This window comes from Cydia splendana, chromosome 13, assembly GCF_910591565.1.
Source record: "Cydia splendana chromosome 13, ilCydSple1.2, whole genome shotgun sequence".
In the NCBI taxonomy this organism is placed as follows: Eukaryota; Metazoa; Arthropoda; class Insecta; order Lepidoptera; family Tortricidae; genus Cydia; species Cydia splendana.
This window is the reverse complement of record NC_085972.1, coordinates 329,927-350,406: the sequence shown is the minus strand read 5'-3', so window position 1 is coordinate 350,406 and position 20,480 is coordinate 329,927. Positions and strand designations below refer to the sequence as shown.

At 47.8% G+C, this 20,480-nt stretch overlaps 1 protein-coding gene across 1 annotated transcript in view; it reads right to left on the bottom strand.

Moving 5' to 3' along the window:
- Positions 1–376: 376 nt before the first annotated feature.
- The window catches only part of LOC134796476 (E3 ubiquitin-protein ligase Ubr3), a 124,025-nt gene continuing 103,921 nt past the window's right edge, over positions 377–20,480 (bottom strand). The window contains exons 29-38 of the mRNA XM_063768668.1: positions 20,380–20,479; positions 20,046–20,172; positions 19,632–19,757; positions 11,035–11,280; positions 6,531–10,762; positions 5,919–6,136; positions 5,427–5,679; positions 4,812–4,951; positions 3,901–4,019; positions 377–2,497 (exon numbers count right to left, since the gene is read on the bottom strand). Of these exons, the coding sequence (XP_063624738.1) occupies positions 3,902–4,019; positions 4,812–4,951; positions 5,427–5,679; positions 5,919–6,136; positions 6,531–10,762; positions 11,035–11,280; positions 19,632–19,757; positions 20,046–20,172; positions 20,380–20,479 (5,560 nt within the window). The 3' untranslated portion in view covers positions 377–2,497; position 3,901. The remainder of the gene's footprint in view (positions 2,498–3,900; positions 4,020–4,811; positions 4,952–5,426; positions 5,680–5,918; positions 6,137–6,530; positions 10,763–11,034; positions 11,281–19,631; positions 19,758–20,045; positions 20,173–20,379; position 20,480) is intronic.

The following is a 20,480-nucleotide window of genomic DNA, read 5'->3' as shown; positions in this document are numbered from 1 at the left end:
AAGCGTAGGATGTTCTACCTCTAAACAAATCATAGTTGATGTACAATATAATATAAACTTTTAACAATTATGCGTTTCTTTTTCAAATAACCTTCCCCAAATCCAAACACAATTTAATTGCATTGTTTTATCGCAGGTTTCCTATTTTTTTATACCGCATCGGTGGCAAACAAGCATGCTACGGCCCGCCTGATGGCAAGCAGTAACAAATATATACCCACTTCCTGTGTCCATCATCAGATAATCTCGATGGTACTATAATATTGCATTGTCAGATCGTCACCCACATTGCAAGTTAAATAAAAGCTGGTAATAACCGGCCCGTCGCGTCGCGTTAAACAACATCAGGTTACACTGCGGTTAAATAAAACAGTACTGAAATATCAACAACTTTAATTATTGAATATATACATGAACAATATACATACAAGAGTTAACAATCATTGATTTAGTCGCTGGTGCTAGCACTCGGGTGAGAGACGAAAACGGACTTTGTCGCTATAGACGTAGGGTTTGATTTAACTTAGCAAGTGTTCTAACAGTGCCTAAGGCTAAGTAACCTCAAGTAGGCGTATATTAAAGAGATTTTTATCATACAGAAACTAAAGGACATAGGCAGTCAAAAATAAGACAAATCCTAACGTCTCTGAAAATAATTTGAAGATATTCCATACAGTTAACACTAACGCAGTCAAAGACTGTCTACGTCCTATTTTGTTTATGCATGCTGCTTCACTAACAATCTATAATCAAAGTTCGTAGGATCAGCAATTCGTTGATTACAAAAATACATTAAATTTCTACATAATTGAAACATTAATTAAAATTTCTAAATTATTTATCGCATAAACACGTTTCAGTAACAACATAACGTTTTGACTCCGAACGGTCCGTAACCTATAATAATGCCAAAATCCGGATTGCACGAGATATATCAGATCCTAAACACTATTGAATAAAAAATACAGTAACAAATATTAAGATTACGCTGCGCCTCCAGCGTATATTATTTTATACGTTGCACTGATCGATCACAGGTACTAGTGTCGAAATAGACAAATATGTCTACATTGACGATAAATTCAAATAACTAGCCAATTATAGATGTTACCCGCCAACCGATCTTTGCAAGCACAAAACATTAAGTAGTTCCAGAGGCAATGGTTACACAATTTTGCATTAACTCCGTACGTAAAACTATTATACAAACTTAATTAACACCAACATGATTAGAAGGTTAGAAGCGATCATAATAAGAAACTCGGTACTTTTGTAAAACTGGCGTTGAATATAAATAAGTAAATAATGGTATGAATGGTTTATAATATTATAAGAAACCGTGTCCACTCCACCGGGTTAAGTTATTTATGTAATTATTTTGAGATATTTAAATAACTATTTTTAATCAAGAATTGCACAAAACAATGCGATGTGGTCATACCACAGCAAAATGACACGGCGGACAAGAACAATAATTTAACATGTTACATCTAAGTTGTCGGCAACCGAGTCAACAGTAATTACATTCACAGCCAGCGAATTGACGGCGGATATACAACAAACAATTGCTGTCATGTCGCCATTTTGTTCGCAAGATACATCGCCGGACCTAACACACCTCCTTGCGGTACTCCGTTGTGGCCGGGATAAAACGAAATTGATATAATTTTAAGAAGAAACGGCAACTTTTGATCAAGAGGGTTAAAAAGTATGTGACATAACAGTCCCATAGATAAAGAAGGATGCCCGGGTGAGACATCAAAAGGGCAAACATCAAATAACAATAACTTTTAAAGAGTGCTATACACTCTCAGTTTCGTTTGCTTGGTTTTGTCGAGTATAGAAAGGCCGCTGATTTTAGTGGCCAGAGAACAAACAGATCTAATCTGACATAATTTATGTCGTTCGTCGAAATCGGGTAAAATATAATATAAAAATCACAAATCAACTCCATCAGCCGTTGACAGTAGGCTATCTAATATATACACCCTAGCTTTATCTAGAAATAAACATTAATCTAACAAAGATGTCGTTGAAGCAATACTCAATGTATTGCGGCGTGGTTCTATTAACAATGATAAAATATGCCATTTCGCTGGCCCAATATTACAGGGTTCTATGTTACATTTCCAAGATAGTTGAAATTCGACTTACTGTGAAACATATGACCCTGTATATTGATCCAGGGAGTTGTCTATATAAATATTTTAAGTTAAATATGACCGATATTCAGATCAGTTTCGTTAGTATTGGCGTAGTTTGCAGGAAGTACAGTTGATTTCTGTGGCACTTCGTACATACATTGTCACAGTGGCAATCAACATAAAATCTGCTAGGGATCAAAGCTTGTCATAGTGACAATAATATGATATCTAAATACGAAGTGATAATGAAATCAAATTCCTTGAATGTACAAGTCCTGCAGGTTCGTTTGGTCGTTAACAAGTGGCGCGGGAGAGATCGGGTCGTCGCGAAGCCCGGCAGCTTCAGATGGGCACTGGAACATAAAATTTTCTAACTTCAAGAAAGAACCAAACTACTTCCATCAATGTGTTACTCCTTCATGCAAAAACGATTGAACGTTTATCATTGAGCAGCACCGAAACACACAGACGGTTTATAACCTACAAAAGGACAACGGATACTTTACCGTATACATCATCCGTTAAGGGGTTGCAATGGGGTATGCGAATACTAAGGGGCGAGGAGTATAACACGTCCGTACCAGCTGACAGCGAGTCGCGGTGCCACACCCACGTACGTACCGTATTGTAGTACGATGTACTGCAGGCAGTGTGTACACAACACGTACCTCACAGCGAGTCGCGGTGCCACACCCACGTACGTACCGTATTGTAGTACGATGTACTGCAGGCAGTGTGTACACAACACGTACCTCACAGCGAGTCGCGGTGCCACACCCACGTACGTACCGTATTGTAGTACGATGTACTGCAGGCAGTGTGTACACAACACGTACCTCACAGCGAGTCGCGGTGCCACACCCACGTACGTACCGTATTGTAGTACGATGTACTGCAGGCAGTGTGTACACAACACGTACCTCACAGCGAGTCGCGGTGCCACACCCACGTACGTACCGTATTGTAGTACGATGTACTGCAGGCAGTGTGTACACAACACGTACCTCACAGCGAGTCGCGGTGCCACACCCACGTACGTACCGTATTGTAGACGATGTACTGCAGGCAGTGTGTACACAACGCGTACCTCACAGCGAGTCGCGGTGCCACACCCAGGTACGTACCGTATTGTAGTACGATGTACTGCAGGCAGTGTGTACACAACACGTACCTCACAGCGAGTCGCGGTGCCACACCCACGTACGTACCGTATTGTAGACGATGTACTGCAGGCAGTGTGTACACAACACGTACCTCACAGCGAGTCGCGGTGCCACACCCACGTACGTACCGTATTGTAGTACGATGTACTGCAGGCAGTGTGTACACAACACGTACCTCACAGCGAGTCGCGGTGCCACACCCACGTACGTGCCGTATTGTAGACGATGTACTGCAGGCAGTGTGTACACAACACGTACCTCACAGCGAGTCGCGGTGCCACACCCACGTACGTACCGTATTGTAGTACGATGTACTGTAGGCAGTGTGTACACAACACGTACCTTACAGCGAGTCGCGGTGCCACACCCACGTACGTACCGTATTGTAGTACGATGTACTGCAGGCAGTGTGTACACAACACGTACCTCACAGCGAGTCGCGGTGCCACACCCACGTACGTACCGTATTGTAGACGATGTACTGCAGGCAGTGTGTACACAACGCGTACCTCACAGCGAGTCGCGGTGCCACACCCAGGTACGTACCGTATTGTAGTACGATGTACTGTAGGTAGTGTGTACACAACACGTACCTCACAGCGAGTCGCGGTGCCACACCCAGGTGCGCTTGGTGTGGTCGAAGCGGTGCGCCAGCCACTGCGCTTGGAGTAGTTCCGCGCGGTCGTTGGACAGGTATAGCGGCTTGCCGCGTCTGGAACAAATATAATTTTATTTAATGTGATGTATATGTTGACCGCTGAAGGCCACGGACGGACGAGCGGGCGTTCAAGGCCGTTCATACATTGAACTCGATCAAATATATGAGCTGCGTGGCGTCTAATCCGAAACTTTAGAAACTACTACTAGTACGCAAGCAGCTGTTTCCCTCGTTAACACCCAACTTTACATGGAACCTAATGGAACATGGAATGTAATTTTAAATGTCTCAGAATAATTTATCCAGCTTGATTGACTTAATAATTTTAATTTATTTTATTGTGGTTTTTGCTATTTTAATTATTTAATTTGATCGCATGACATTATGTACCTATTATAAGTTTTGCATGCTCAATTGTGAGTAGAGTACACTGTACTACTAATTTTAAGTCACCATCTACATATTCACTGTATTCTGGCCAATAAATAATTTGTATTTGTATTTGTAACCCTGCCAAAGCGACCTTACAAAGTGGAAATCAGTTCTTAAACATTTTAACCTATAATTTATAAACCAAAGGCATATGGTTTACCGATGGTCAGTTACTGAGTAATACTTTTACATGGGGTCGCGGTGATGCAAGTGGAAGTCACCATTAGCCTCGTCATGTTCAAGTTTTTTGAAAGAACTTCAATATTCTGCCCAATATTCTCAACTAAGAACACTTGTTCCAAATCGGGCACGAACCACATAAAATAAAGTGTTATTTGTTGAGAACATTGGATATTACGACAGTGTGAAATGAGCACTAGATTCATGTATGTATGAAAGTAGAGATGGTCTCACTTGAGATCGCGGTCCTCTTCGTCGTAATCGTCCAAGTACAGGGACCCCCACAGGCACGCGCGGCGGCCGCGGATCACGATGATGTACGTGGAGGTCACCACGAGGAAGATGCCCGTGCCGCCTCCGCATTCCATGGCGTGCTGCAATATTATACATGTTATTTACTATCCTATTCCATCTAGAAACCATCACTGGACCAAACGATTTACTTAAGATGATATTTTCATATCTTTTGCAATTAATTTAAGAAAGTGTTCTTATAACCAACGTGACCGTAATTCCCTTTTACCTAAGTGGGAAAAGGCTTCCTACTATTATCTGTATTGAAACTAGGAGGGCGCCTCTGGAATGTATTGTTTACATTAATAAGAGTTAGCTTATTTAAGATAGTCAGCTCTGTATGTTTTTACAGTCATATTAGATCAAAATGTGCATTAGAAGTAAATTTTACATATTATATAGCAGCGATCTTACCGACTGCGCCGATGATGTATGTTAGTGCAAAGATAAGCAAAGTTATTACTGCTTTTTGGAAATGACGATACTTGAAGTGCAATGAGTGAGTAATTCTCATTCTGGCGGTGTTCGTGTCTCGGTAGCCGTGCGTAGTCTTACCTGCACGGCCTCGGCCACCTGGTGCTGGCGGCAGCAGGGCTGCTTGAGGCACACCAAGGTCCCGCACAGTAGGCAGACGGAAGCCTCCTTGGGTACGGCTCCACACTGAAGGCAGACGCGCTCGTGGTAGTAGGAGAACAGGCGGTCGTAGTCCCGGGGCAGGGCGAGCAGCGCCGGCGGCAGCCACGACACGTGCAGCGAGCGAAGGATGCGGCGCACGGCGAGCCGACCGCCGCGGGCCGCTTGGCTAAGCCTGCAATATACAAATATTTAAGTTAGTTTTTTGAAAGGGTTTTTGAAGTAAAACTGGGAAAATTAAAATGTTGCTTCGATTGCGGAGTCGTGTACTGTGTAACCTGGCAGGGTCAAATCACCGGCCACGGAACCGCCGGAACTTGACACCTTTTGGTCAAAACTCCTCTTTGAAGAAGCTCGCCAGACTGAAGTGACTGCGCGGACCGGCAACTCGGCGGGAGGAACATGTTCACGTACCTCCTCGCGGCCGCTCTCGCCAGGCCGGCCGCGTGCGGCGGCAGCGCGGCGGCGGCCACGTCCTCCACGTCCCGCACGGCGCGCGTGCACAGCTCCAGGTAGTGCACGAGCGCCGGGAACTCCGCCTCGGCGGCCGGCACGGCGGGCAGCGAGCCGCCGTACAGGTGGTGCCGCAGCAGCGCCGCCACGCGCAGGTACGGCAGCAGGAGCTCCTGGAGCTAAACATATAAACGGGGAATTCTAATTAGATCTTAATATTTAAGTTAAATTATTTCATGGCCTTTATCGACGGTTAAAAATTGTGTTTCCGAAAGACCTTAAATATTCGTCTATCATATTTCCCTCCCTCATCCTCATGAGATTTTCTCATAATAACAATGAAACCGACTGTGAACCCCATCCTATTCCCGAATCGGTTCAACTGTCTTCGAGAAATCAGGGTACTATAGGAAGCATCGGCGGTGGTTAAATTTTTCGAAAGTGAAAGACCGTCAATGCTTTTGATTGTAGTTTTCTTTCTGAAATCAATCCAAGTTTTTTTTATTCGGTCTGTTTGTCGAGAGGCTTTTAGAAGGAAAAATTTCCGTATCGGTTTTGAAATAGAACAGGTACCTGTCGCTCCATGTGCGCCACGTCGATGTCCTCGCTGGCGCCGGGCTCGTCCTCGGTGAAGAGCTCGGAGCCGGCCAGCGCCTGCAGCAGCAGCCGCGCCGCCGCCGCCAGCCCGCCCGCCTGCGCGGCGGCCCCGAGAGCCACGTACCTGTCGCTCCATGTGCGCCACGTCGATGTCCTCGCGGGCGCCGGGCTCGTCCTCGGTGAAGAGCTCGGAGCCGGCCAGCGCCTGCAGCAGCAGCCGCGCCGCCGCCGCCAGCCCGCCCGCCTGCGCGGCGGCCCCGAGAGCCACGTACCTGTCGCTCCATGTGCGCCACGTCGATGTCCTCGCTGGCGCCGGGCTCGTCCTCGGTGAAGAGCTCGGAGCCGGCCAGCGCCTGCAGCAGCAGCCGCGCCGCCGCCGCCAGCCCGCCCGCCTGCGCGGCGGCCCCGAGAGCCACGTACCTGTCGCTCCATGTGCGCCACGTCGATGTCCTCGCTGGCGCCGGGCTCGTCCTCGGTGAAGAGCTCGGAGCCGGCCAGCGCCTGCAGCAGCAGCCGCGCCGCCGCCGCCAGCCCGCCCGCCTGCGCGGCGGCCCCGAGAGCCACGTACCTGTCGCTCCATGTGCGCCACGTCGATGTCCTCGCTGGCGCCGGGCTCGTCCTCGGTGAAGAGCTCGGAGCCGGCCAGCGCCTGCAGCAGCAGCCGCGCCGCCGCCGCCAGCCCGCCCGCCTGCGCGGCGGCCCCGAGAGCCACGTACCTGTCGCTCCATGTGCGCCACGTCGATGTCCTCGCTGGCGCCGGGCTCGTCCTCGGTGAAGAGCTCGGAGCCGGCCAGCGCCTGCAGCAGCAGCCGCGCCGCCGCCGCCAGCCCGCCCGCCTGCGCGGCGGCCCCGAGAGCCACGTACCTGTCGCTCCATGTGCGCCACGTCGATGTCCTCGCTGGCGCCGGGCTCGTCCTCGGTGAAGAGCTCGGAGCCGGCCAGCGCCTGCAGCAGCAGCCGCGCCGCCGCCGCCAGCCCGCCCGCCTGCGCGGCGGCCCCGAGAGCCACGTACCTGTCGCTCCATGTGCGCCACGTCGATGTCCTCGCTGGCGCCGGGCTCGTCCTCGGTGAAGAGCTCGGAGCCGGCCAGCGCCTGCAGCAGCAGCCGCGCCGCCGCCGCCAGCCCGCCCGCCTGCGCGGCGGCCCCGAGAGCCACGTACCTGTCGCTCCATGTGCGCCACGTCGATGTCCTCGCTGGCGCCGGGCTCGTCCTCGGTGAAGAGCTCGGAGCCGGCCAGCGCCTGCAGCAGCAGCCGCGCCGCCGCCGCCAGCCCGCCCGCCTGCGCGGCGGCCCCGAGAGCCACGTACCTGTCGCTCCATGTGCGCCACGTCGATGTCCTCGCTGGCGCCGGGCTCGTCCTCGGTGAAGAGCTCGGAGCCGGCCAGCGCCTGCAGCAGCAGCCGCGCCGCCGCCGCCAGCCCGCCCGCCTGCGCGGCGGCCCCGAGAGCCACGTACCTGTCGCTCCATGTGCGCCACGTCGATGTCCTCGCTGGCGCCGGGCTCGTCCTCGGTGAAGAGCTCGGAGCCGGCCAGCGCCTGCAGCAGCAGCCGCGCCGCCGCCGCCAGCCCGCCCGCCTGCGCGGCGGCCCCGAGAGCCACGTACCTGTCGCTCCATGTGCGCCACGTCGATGTCCTCGCTGGCGCCGGGCTCGTCCTCGGTGAAGAGCTCGGAGCCGGCCAGCGCCTGCAGCAGCAGCCGCGCCGCCGCCGCCAGCCCGCCCGCCTGCGCGGCGGCCCCGAGAGCCACGTACCTGTCGCTCCATGTGCGCCACGTCGATGTCCTCGCTGGCGCCGGGCTCGTCCTCGGTGAAGAGCTCGGAGCCGGCCAGCGCCTGCAGCAGCAGCCGCGCCGCCGCCGCCAGCCCGCCCGCCTGCGCGGCGGCCCCGAGAGCCACGTACCTGTCGCTCCATGTGCGCCACGTCGATGTCCTCGCTGGCGCCGGGCTCGTCCTCGGTGAAGAGCTCGGAGCCGGCCAGCGCCTGCAGCAGCAGCCGCGCCGCCGCCGCCAGCCCGCCCGCCTGCGCGGCGGCCCCGAGAGCCACGTACCTGTCGCTCCATGTGCGCCACGTCGATGTCCTCGCTGGCGCCGGGCTCGTCCTCGGTGAAGAGCTCGGAGCCGGCCAGCGCCTGCAGCAGCAGCCGCGCCGCCGCCGCCAGCCCGCCCGCCTGCGCGGCGGCCCCGAGAGCCACGTACCTGTCGCTCCATGTGCGCCACGTCGATGTCCTCGCTGGCGCCGGGCTCGTCCTCGGTGAAGAGCTCGGAGCCGGCCAGCGCCTGCAGCAGCAGCCGCGCCGCCGCCGCCAGCCCGCCCGCCTGCGCGGCGGCCCCGAGAGCCACGTACCTGTCGCTCCATGTGCGCCACGTCGATGTCCTCGCTGGCGCCGGGCTCGTCCTCGGTGAAGAGCTCGGAGCCGGCCAGCGCCTGCAGCAGCAGCCGCGCCGCCGCCGCCAGCCCGCCCGCCTGCGCGGCGGCCCCGAGAGCCACGTACCTGTCGCTCCATGTGCGCCACGTCGATGTCCTCGCTGGCGCCGGGCTCGTCCTCGGTGAAGAGCTCGGAGCCGGCCAGCGCCTGCAGCAGCAGCCGCGCCGCCGCCGCCAGCCCGCCCGCCTGCGCGGCGGCCCCGAGAGCCACGTACCTGTCGCTCCATGTGCGCCACGTCGATGTCCTCGCTGGCGCCGGGCTCGTCCTCGGTGAAGAGCTCGGAGCCGGCCAGCGCCTGCAGCAGCAGCCGCGCCGCCGCCGCCAGCCCGCCCGCCTGCGCGGCGGCCCCGAGAGCCACGTACCTGTCGCTCCATGTGCGCCACGTCGATGTCCTCGCTGGCGCCGGGCTCGTCCTCGGTGAAGAGCTCGGAGCCGGCCAGCGCCTGCAGCAGCAGCCGCGCCGCCGCCGCCAGCCCGCCCGCCTGCGCGGCGGCCCCGAGAGCCACGTACCTGTCGCTCCATGTGCGCCACGTCGATGTCCTCGCTGGCGCCGGGCTCGTCCTCGGTGAAGAGCTCGGAGCCGGCCAGCGCCTGCAGCAGCAGCCGCGCCGCCGCCGCCAGCCCGCCCGCCTGCGCGGCGGCCCCGAGAGCCACGTACCTGTCGCTCCATGTGCGCCACGTCGATGTCCTCGCTGGCGCCGGGCTCGTCCTCGGTGAAGAGCTCGGAGCCGGCCAGCGCCTGCAGCAGCAGCCGCGCCGCCGCCGCCAGCCCGCCCGCCTGCGCGGCGGCCCCGAGAGCCACGTACCTGTCGCTCCATGTGCGCCACGTCGATGTCCTCGCTGGCGCCGGGCTCGTCCTCGGTGAAGAGCTCGGAGCCGGCCAGCGCCTGCAGCAGCAGCCGCGCCGCCGCCACCAGCCCGCCCGCCTGCGCGGCGGCCCCGAGAGCCACGTACCTGTCGCTCCATGTGCGCCACGTCGATGTCCTCGCTGGCGCCGGGCTCGTCCTCGGTGAAGAGCTCGGAGCCGGCCAGCGCCTGCAGCAGCAGCCGCGCCGCCGCCGCCAGCCCGCCCGCCTGCGCGGCGGCCCCGAGAGCCACGTACCTGTCGCTCCATGTGCGCCACGTCGATGTCCTCGCTGGCGCCGGGCTCGTCCTCGGTGAAGAGCTCGGAGCCGGCCAGCGCCTGCAGCAGCAGCCGCGCCGCCGCCGCCAGCCCGCCCGCCTGCGCGGCGGCCCCGAGAGCCACGTACCTGTCGCTCCATGTGCGCCACGTCGATGTCCTCGCTGGCGCCGGGCTCGTCCTCGGTGAAGAGCTCGGAGCCGGCCAGCGCCTGCAGCAGCAGCCGCGCCGCCGCCGCCAGCCCGCCCGCCTGCGCGGCGGCCCCGAGAGCCACGTACCTGTCGCTCCATGTGCGCCACGTCGATGTCCTCGCTGGCGCCGGGCTCGTCCTCGGTGAAGAGCTCGGAGCCGGCCAGCGCCTGCAGCAGCAGCCGCGCCGCCGCCACCAGCCCGCCCGCCTGCGCGGCGGCCCCGAGAGCCACGTACCTGTCGCTCCATGTGCGCCACGTCGATGTCCTCGCTGGCGCCGGGCTCGTCCTCGGTGAAGAGCTCGGAGCCGGCCAGCGCCTGCAGCAGCAGCCGCGCCGCCGCCGCCAGCCCGCCCGCCTGCGCGGCGGCCCCGAGAGCCACGCGGCCCGCCGCCGACGCGCACGCCAGGAACTGGCACACGATCTGGTAGTAGCTGAGCGCGTACAGCGCCTGCACTATGCACGTGAAGTGCTCTGTCAACAAAGTAATTCCGTACTATGTAATATTACTCACATAAGTTAATTGTATGAATAAACTATTTTATTGAAAATAATTTAGGGAAATTGGTTGAAAAAAGAACAGGGAATATTATTTTGCCAAACAAATTGAGGGGGCGGGTCGAATCGGATTAAATTGTACCCACGGAGGGTGGGGGCCCGCGTACTAGCAATTGGAAATGCACGAGGAGCGCCAATGGATCCGTCAACAAATGTTGCCCGAGGCGCCGTCGAGGCGGGGTACTCACGTGGAGCCATGTAAGGCGGGTCCTGCGGCGCCAGCAACAGGAAGTGCATGAGCAAGGCCAGCGGGTCCCTCAGCAGCAGCGGCACGGGGCGCTGCGGCGGCGCCGGCACGGGCGGCTGGGCGGCGCCGGCGCCGGCGGGCGGCTCGGCCGCGGCGGGCCACAGCTCCTGCCACGTGGCGGCCGCGCCCAGCCCGCCGCCCAAGCGGAGCATGCGCGCGTGCGCACCCGCCACCACCATCAGCGGGACTGTACAAAAACCGATACATTGTTTTTACTCGTCGACTGTAATTCTTAAATTAAGATTTCTTATACCACACTGCAATTGGGTATTTTTAATGTATGGGCTCCCAACTCAACTATAATATTCATTTCGATACAGTTTAGTCGACTATAATGAAATTGACCAATCACAGCTCGCCGCGATTAAGAGGACGAAACAAAACCATAGCTCAAATTAATTATGTATTTTAGGTTGTACAGTAGAAACAATTGCTTCATAAGTCAAAAACGAGCATGTGACACCCTTAATATAGCAACATCCATAGACTACGAAAACCACTTCGCGTTGCTTGTTAGTCTCCATAGGCTACGGTGGCCAAAATCGAGAAAACAACTGTCTAAAAATTGAATTTAGCGCGGAGCAAGTACCAGGGCCTCATGAGTTAGGAGAAGGTGTCGTTGACTAGCCCACCGGGGCGCGTACCAGTATGAAGGTATCGCGGCTGCTCGCGTATTTTAGCTGTACCTTAGCCGATCTTTTTAGTGAAAGCCTTTGTTTTATCCTTTTGTGTAAAATACTGTCTTTTTCTTTAAGGCGACGGTAGCGGTGGGTAAAATTTCAGATTCTGTCAATTTACCCCATTTCACACACAAGCGCACTTCACGCACACTACCTCACTTTACTGGGACAGGTCAGTGACCCATCATGTTTTTTTAAGATTGGACTTTTAGTTTAGTATTGACCACTAGCCTCCTTTAAGGGTAAAAGCGTTCCATTGAAAGATGAAAGAGAAACAATGCATTTAATCTTGCTTTCCTTGTCTGTTCATGTCACACGTGACGTACCTATTTAATTCATTTCATTGTTGACTGTTTTATTAGTCTGTTCGGAAAGAGAAGAGTCGTGGAATGTATTGGGCCCCATACATTTCACGACTCTTCTCTTTCCGCACAGACTCTACCTAATATTGCTTTGTCGAGATACGCGTTTTGTACAAAACAAGATGTCATTAAGTCAGATGTAAAATGTTATTTACTACTCTATACGGTTTTTCATAAGGTGCAAAATCCATTCAATAGGAATTTAAATAAATAAAGTTTCAGCAGGGTGGCAATTCCATTTTGGCGGATAAAGCTTACAAATTTTCACGAGAATCAGTTGAGAAATGTGATCTACAAATGAGAACATACAAAAGCATTTTTGCCTAAGCTGAAACGGAGACCTTTGCTAACGCTCGGCCAATGATGGTTTAGGTACACCTATAAAAAATGGTTGTCCCTGCTGTAATTTTAATATCTTTATATTTCAACCGGTATAGTTTTACCTTCAAAAATAATCGGTATCGCTAAACAATAGCGGTACCTTACTACTTATACGTTCACGAAATCGGTATCTGCATAACTTGATTGTTAGTAAACTAACCTGGAAAATAATCTCAAAATCACCGAAACATTTATGTACAGTCACCTGCAATAATATGTTACGTCATTAGCGCCAACTTTGCCTCCAGGGAAACTTTGCCCAAAACGACAATTTTAAACAGATTCGTTAATGTAGAAAAAAATATAATATGTAGTTATGGCCACCCTGCTATTTTTAGTAGAAAATAGGTTATATTTCTGACAAAACTATATACCAAACTTGTGCATAACTTGACTTGGGAATTTTGAGTTTGAGCGAGTATAATAAGTAGTATAAGAGTCTAATATAGGGTATATTTCGGCGGGCAAAAAATTGATAAATAATGAATGCAAGTAGAAAAAAAAGAGAACCCTTTGACAAATATTTCCGGGTTTGAGTTATAACACATGAAGCATAGATTATGTCTATTGAGATTTAAACTAAAAATGCCTAAATACATAAAAGTTTTAGCGGTGGGCAAAGTAATCCGGTAATTTGGCATCCATACCAACATTGCCCACCAACAAAAACGGATTAGGGTTGTCACTTTCATCTAATTTACGCAAGTAAAAGAAGGTTATGCTTGTACACTAAAATAAGTTTATAAATATATACTGTATTTATTTGTCTTATTATCCTTTATTGACCGAAGCGAAGCGAAGGTCTACGTTTTGACTCGAGCATTTTGCTTTCGTATGTCCGGATGTTCTCCTCTACAGGTCGCAATTCTTAACCGATTCTCGTGAAATTTTGTGACCGAATTTTATGACTAAATAAAAATTTTTTGTCAATCCGGTTTAAGGAAATTTTTAAAAATGGCGGAGTCGTGATACCTGGCGCCTAAACAAATAGTCGTATCGATATCATAAGACTTTTTTCTTTTTGAGACATGTTTACAGAGTTAATAGCAAAAAATGCAGAAAAAAATTATCGCTGGTTTAGGCGGTATTTAGATATTTAATTTTAACTAATTTTAATTTGAGAAGGAGTATCTAAATTTCGTCAACCCATCTAAGAACTATTTGGTTCAGTTTGTAAACGTTCGCTTTTTCTGTTTGCACAGAGGGTCTGGGTTCGATCCCCAGTAATTGTATGCTGGGATATTATAACTTTTTGTATTTTTTTACACATAAATTTCGTATTGTTTTTCTTTAATTTACTATACATATTTAAAGCTCTTAGCACCATGTTATTTCAAGCTCTGCTCGCGAGGTCTACAGCTCACAGAGCCACTAGTTTAGATGTTTTATCCCGTTAACGAATGAAAAACACAACAAAAATCATATTTTTGGCCATTAAACTATTGTAACAGATTTTCTCAAAAGTGACAACCCTAGCCTTTGTAAAATGCTTAGGCGAGCCTTATTTGGAAATGGGCAAAAACGGGTAGGCAACATTGCCCAGCAAATTTATTTTAAAGTTTTTACACTTATCGCTAAGTTATTAACAGGGAATGGTAGGATTGCCCAAAACCTTTAAGTGATCCTTAGACATCATCATCATACGAGCTGTATTTGAATACCAAATTGACGTGGGCAATGTTGGCGAAAACCCCGGATATCTATGCCCGCCCTCTAAAACGCAAAAAAATGGGTAAAAACACGATAAAAAATATTTTTTTTTTTCAAATAAACTGATGCGTTTGATCACAATGGACGTGCTGAGCAAAAAAGTCATATGATGTGATGTTTTTTGAGAAATTCGTTTTAAAAAAAAAGCGGGCAAAGTTGGTGATAATGACGGTACCTACTCTTCGAAGGCCGCAAAAATATGTGACATGGTCTTATGGTTCTACAAATAAGATCGTGTCAGATATTTTTGCGGCCTTCGTTGTGTAACATAAATTGCAGGCGACTGTACATTTGGAATAATTATTTTATTTAGTTTCAACGAAAGTTTCAAGTTTAGTACGAAAATACTTCAGATATGCAATATGCACAAAATGTAGACCTAATCGAAATAAAACATTGCTTTTTATAAGTAATTTATAAAACATTCGATACATAGGTATACATAACAATAACTAGAGCGCTATTGGCCTGTAAGCTTCATCTCGGTCTCCAAAGCCGCAAAAACTCGCTAGTACTTAGTGCTGGTCTAGCCGTTATTTTTTCTTGAAGATTTTAAGAGAACAGCACGTACACGCATTATACATATAGACGGAACGAACGGCATAATCATAATCATTTATTCGTCGCAATCCATGGTATTACAGATCTAGGTACAAGACTTTCAGGTATTACTTATACGAATTACATAACTCTTCCTGTTAATAGGCAATATTTTAAGATAAAAGTTCTAAAATATAATACAAGATTACAATTTGGTTAAGGATATCATACAAATTAGAAGTAGTGAAAGTTAGAATGTTATAGATTCATTAGAGAGCCACTATGAGGGTGGCATTTGTAAAAACCCTCTATAAAAATAAAGAATTAAAAAAAAAAAAAAGATTACAATTGTCATCAAAATTCATTGACGTACAGAAGTCAAATACGTTTTTAAACTGACGCAAAATGATATCAGCATAATAAAAATTGATCCCAATCAGTAAAGATGAGTCTTTAAACTTTTTTCATTTTAAGGCGCTCTTATACTCGAGTTTTACGTTTTCAAGGGGGTGAAGCAGACGCGTGGTAGAACGGGCAGGCGGGCGCCCCGCGCGGCGCACCGCACCATTCACGCGCAGCACGTCTACGCCCTTATTCTGACGACATCGGTATTCTGAATTGTCAGTTCCGGGATTTTTTCCGGCAATTAATATTGAATAAGATTTATTAGCAAATTCGTATTTTGATGAGTACTTAATGAAATTAAAAATGGTAGGTAAGACAGTGAGTGTAAATAATTATTAATTATAAACAATATGAGTGTATGCCGCGACAAACTGAGAATCTAATCAAATGATGCCAAATTATTATGAGACAAAAACTAGTACTTACTAATAGACCTTAAAAATGTAATTGAGTTAGACCAAGAAAAGTCTGCAACGATTTTGATTGCACACGCAGTGCAAGTGTTATTTTAAACGTCAAACTTCTATGAAATTATGAATAACACTTGCACTGCCTATGCTATCAAAATCGTTGCAGACTTGGTCTAACTCTAGCAGTCAATTTCGGGCAAGTAGGTATGTAGTGAAAATAAGGAAGAATACTAGCAAAGCTAAGATAATTTGTGGGACTATTGAGTTATGCATAGCTCCAATAAGTAGATAAAATTAGCTATCTTCACAAAAAAGAATTATAACTCTAACTGTAATTACTTACTAACTATTTTGAATTGACGAGTAAAAGTCAAGCATTTAAAAATTGTAATGGCAAAAAACACTTTTACTTCGACATTCGAGTTAGTTAATAGCTCAAGAAAATAAAAATAATCAGCGGAAATAATTCGTATAATTTTGAAAATTGTCACAGATACCTTGCAGTGTCCAGATAAACATACTTAAAAGTCCTCGAGCTTAGCGGGTGTGCTGAGGGTGTAGGGGGGAGAGGGGGTGAAGGTACCTTTTTCATATTTTTGCTCATATCTCGAATATCTGTACGAATAGGATACAAAACAATAACAAATTTTAACATAAAATTTCCTACAAATTTGGTTATTTTTATTTTTACGTTACGATCAATACTTTAGCTTTTCCCCTCTAGTTCACCTAACTTTTGAACCATGTGTCCAGTATACTTTAAGGAAAAATATAGCAAACCTAGAGAGAGAGTTTTCCGTCACGACTCTTTCTTAACTTCGTTTCAACCGATTGAACCCATGAGCCCATGACACTCTCGCATTTTTTTTTTACGATAAGACCACTTCCACAAAAACGCATGTAGGTATCTCGGAAACTAAAAGTGTTGAAATGGTTACCACCATACACTAAACCCTGTATATCTATGTTAAAAATTATTCAATAAATTGATTCATTTAATATGTATATCTATGTTAAAAATTATGCAATAAATTGATTAATTTAATAGACTTTTAAAATATGTTTACACAATTTATCAATCGTGACTGAATTCCGGATTGGTTAGATGGGTGTGTGCCTTTGCTGCTCAACTTGTTATAAAATGACAATATGACGGACGAATGTCTGAAATGTCACCGTATTTAAGAATTATTTTGCTTTTCTTCGTAAGTATGTTGAAAAACATGGTGTGTATAACATATTTGCATATTTATACTGTGATTAGCCATTTTATGAAACGTCCGCTAACCTAGCATAGGTCCGACGCTGACAGTGGTCACGGGCGTACTGGTGTGAGGAATGGGCGCAAGGTATTGCCGCGTAGGGTGTAATTTAGTAGGCAAAATGTTGAATTCATATAATGATGAATGAAAAAATTAACGTATCGATAAAAGGACAAGCAATAATGAAGATTTACTTAAAAGCTATCGACTGAAGTAAGTTTCATATACATTTTCGTCGTTGTACTTCTGACATAAGGAAATAAAGACAGTGTTAGGCATGTTTTCAACTTAAGATTCTATCGAGAAAATAATGAGCCGTCGTGTTTCTGACAAGCAATAACGTAGTTCAAGGACTGAAGTTATACATACTAGAAAATAATGGATAATATCCTTGTAAAAGTCTGTAAATATGGTGACAAAAAAGCGCATTTTACTACACACCGCGCCTTAAGCGAGTTTTGAAGGGACATAATACTTAAATTCGACTGTAATCGTATTGTTTTAAGATAGTTTACTGCGGTTTTCAACCATTATAACAGCAATTCAAATTTAAATGAGACGCGAGCTGATATTTATGTACCCTATTTTTTGAAATACAATTTATCTACTGGTATACTTTCTCGTGTGCGTGTATGATTTAATGTCAATATAATTGTCAAAAGCAAGAAAATCAAGCTGTCATTTTCATTTGAAGAAGTACACGTGTGCTCCGGTGTAGCCCCAACGGGCATCTGACTTGAAGAAGAATTTTGAGTGATGTCGTCAATGTATGGAAATTGTTCGAAAGTTTACATTTGAGATTGAATTTCTGTGTTGTCTTTGTGAGTAAAAATATAAATCGATAATAAATTGGTAGCTGAATTATCTAGCTTTCAGCATCATACAATAATTCAATTACTGTCAAAGACAAAATTGTTTTGCTTCTGTCTCAAACGGAACTCCATATTTTGATTTTTTGATACTTTTAGTGTCGATTTGTAGAGAATAACAGCAAATTAAAAATGGCATGAAGAGTCGGTACACGGTTTCTTCGTGAACAAATTTACGTGTAATTTAATGCAATTATTAAACATTTATTGAACAAATTATGGTTACAAAGTGAGGTCTAAATCGAAAACGTCATATACCGGCCCCTTAAGAAATAAATATATCTAATCTATACTTTTGGTTTGGTTTGTTTGTATGATTCTACTAGTTTAAAGTATTATTTTTGTTGACCCGTAAAAAAAGTATTGTATACAATAGTGATATAATCAAGCTTTTCAAACGGTACTCGACTGAAAAGCTCTCTATTATGTCACGATTATATATAAAAAATAAGTTCAAAAACTAAAACCCGACTACTGCAAATCGCGCTCTAAAAAGTATGAAACAAGATAGAATTCTTATCTGAAATTATCATATAGGAAAATTATAAGAATCATTTTTTTATATATTTACAGAGATATTCAAAGGATCGCCGTGGACGTATGCCACGATTATAAACTTTAAGGTAAACTGGCATACGACCACGGCTATCCTTTGAATATCTCTGTACTGCTTTGGAACGCGTACATCGTGCTTCGTACGTCGGGCTACGCCCGACTCTTTTAGTATGGGGGCGCCGAAGGCGCCCGGCTTTGGAACGCGTACATCGTGCTTCGTACGTCGGGCTACGCCCGACTCTTTTAGTATGAGGGCGCCGAAGGCGCCCGGCTTTGGAACGCGTACATCAGGCCTCGTACGTTGGGCTACGCCCGACTCTTTTAGTATGAGGGTGCCGAAGGCGCCCGGCTTTGGACCGCGTACAACGCGCCACGTACATCGGGCTACGCCTGACCCTTTTAGTGTCGCCTTTTGGACCGAGTCCGGTGCGTCACATAGGTACGTTTCAGTATGCTTCGCCTGACCACTGCGAATTTTAACGAGGTGAATATACTAAGATTACTAAGCAACTTTTACCATGGGACCTAACCCGATCTCGTAAAAAAATTTGCTGATCTGGACTTCTATACCTATTCACGTTATAAAATATTGCAGGTCATTTTAAAAAACACCATGTATATAGCGGCCAAACAAATTTCTTTTGAAAAATCCTTCTTGTATCGCCGTAGTCGCGTAACACGCGGATAGATAGAATCCAGAGCGATTGTAGATTCGTAGTTCGAATTACCTACCAGATAAATTAATGTTTTATCGGGTGCATGCAAGCAAAGCCGGGTGCAAAAGCTAACAATATGTATATATTTGAAATGTGCTAATTGAGCTCTTTCAAATGATATATAACACGTCATCATTACTTATTTTTATTTTTTTGGTTCGTGACTTTATGACCTCTAGAGGGCGCCGTGTTCATTTTTTTGTGACGTAATATAGCCTATAACCAGCGGACGATTAAGACGATTCGAATGACACGTCGTTTGTCAAATTTCAATGAGTACTTTAGAAGTTATGAGGGAACAGATGAACATACATACATACATACATACCCACAAACATACCGGTCAAAATCATAACCCTCCTTTTGCGTTGCCGTAGTCGGGTAAAAATACTATTATACGTTTACATTCCTAGAAATCAAAGCTTTCATACAATACAGTATGGCTCATTTCCCTTACAAAATTCAAAAGTATAGTCCCGTCCAGAAAAAAACATGAACATTGGCCCGCATATAGCTTACGCCAGTAAAAAAGAGGTTTTTTTATCTCTATTAAAAAAAACTCTGAAAGACAACCACCATTCCAAGTGGACAAGCCAAGCACCAACTTCGTCGCTTATGCTAATTGTTTATGTTCTATTTCAAACTGACCTATGCAGTCGTTCCGGGGCTTGTACCGCGGCCTCGGTTCCGCTGTGGAAGAAGACGCCGGTTCGGGCTCCGGAGTCACCAGAGAACCTCCGCGCTGAACCAACTCGCATTCTAGATTCGTGCGCACTGACAAACAATTACAAACTTTTTAATATCTTAACACTTAAAAAGATAAGTACAACAATAACAATACACAGTAAAATAACAATAAGCTCCTATCCTGTCATAACTCCACTTTGAGAGGGAACTATAATGTAGGTAATGTATGATCGAAATAAATGAATTATTTAATCAAGCAGAAATGGCGACCATTTAAAATCTTATTATTAAATAAGTCACATAATTTTCACAAGCGTACGGGAGTATAACACCTTTAGAATAGAAATAAGTACTTCTTTGGCGGTATGAACTTACCCAGTGAAGTGACAAAGGTAAAGATGGCAGCTGGCGAGGAGCCGTAACGTTGCCGTAGTTTCGTGCTGGCGGTCGCCGTCATGTCCTCCATCGCTTTGTTCATCGCGTCCGTCAGCGCACTAGGAGCCTGCACACACAACGACATCAATAATCAGAAGAAGGAGTGGGGAAATGGATGAGATCTGCACAAACGCTTTCTCATTTAACAATAAGGTCGTGCTCAGAACATATTGTATTCCTCGCCAGTTTAGCACCTTTAGGTAGGTAATACACAGAATGTATGCATAATTTTTGTAAGCCATAGCCATAGCATATATATTATAGCGATACTGACGGGTTGTGGGTATGTGCGCAGCAGCATCTCCCGCACGGCCTCGTGCGGCGGCGTGGCCGGCGCCGGCGGGATGGCAGCGCGCGGCGGCAGCGGCAGCACGC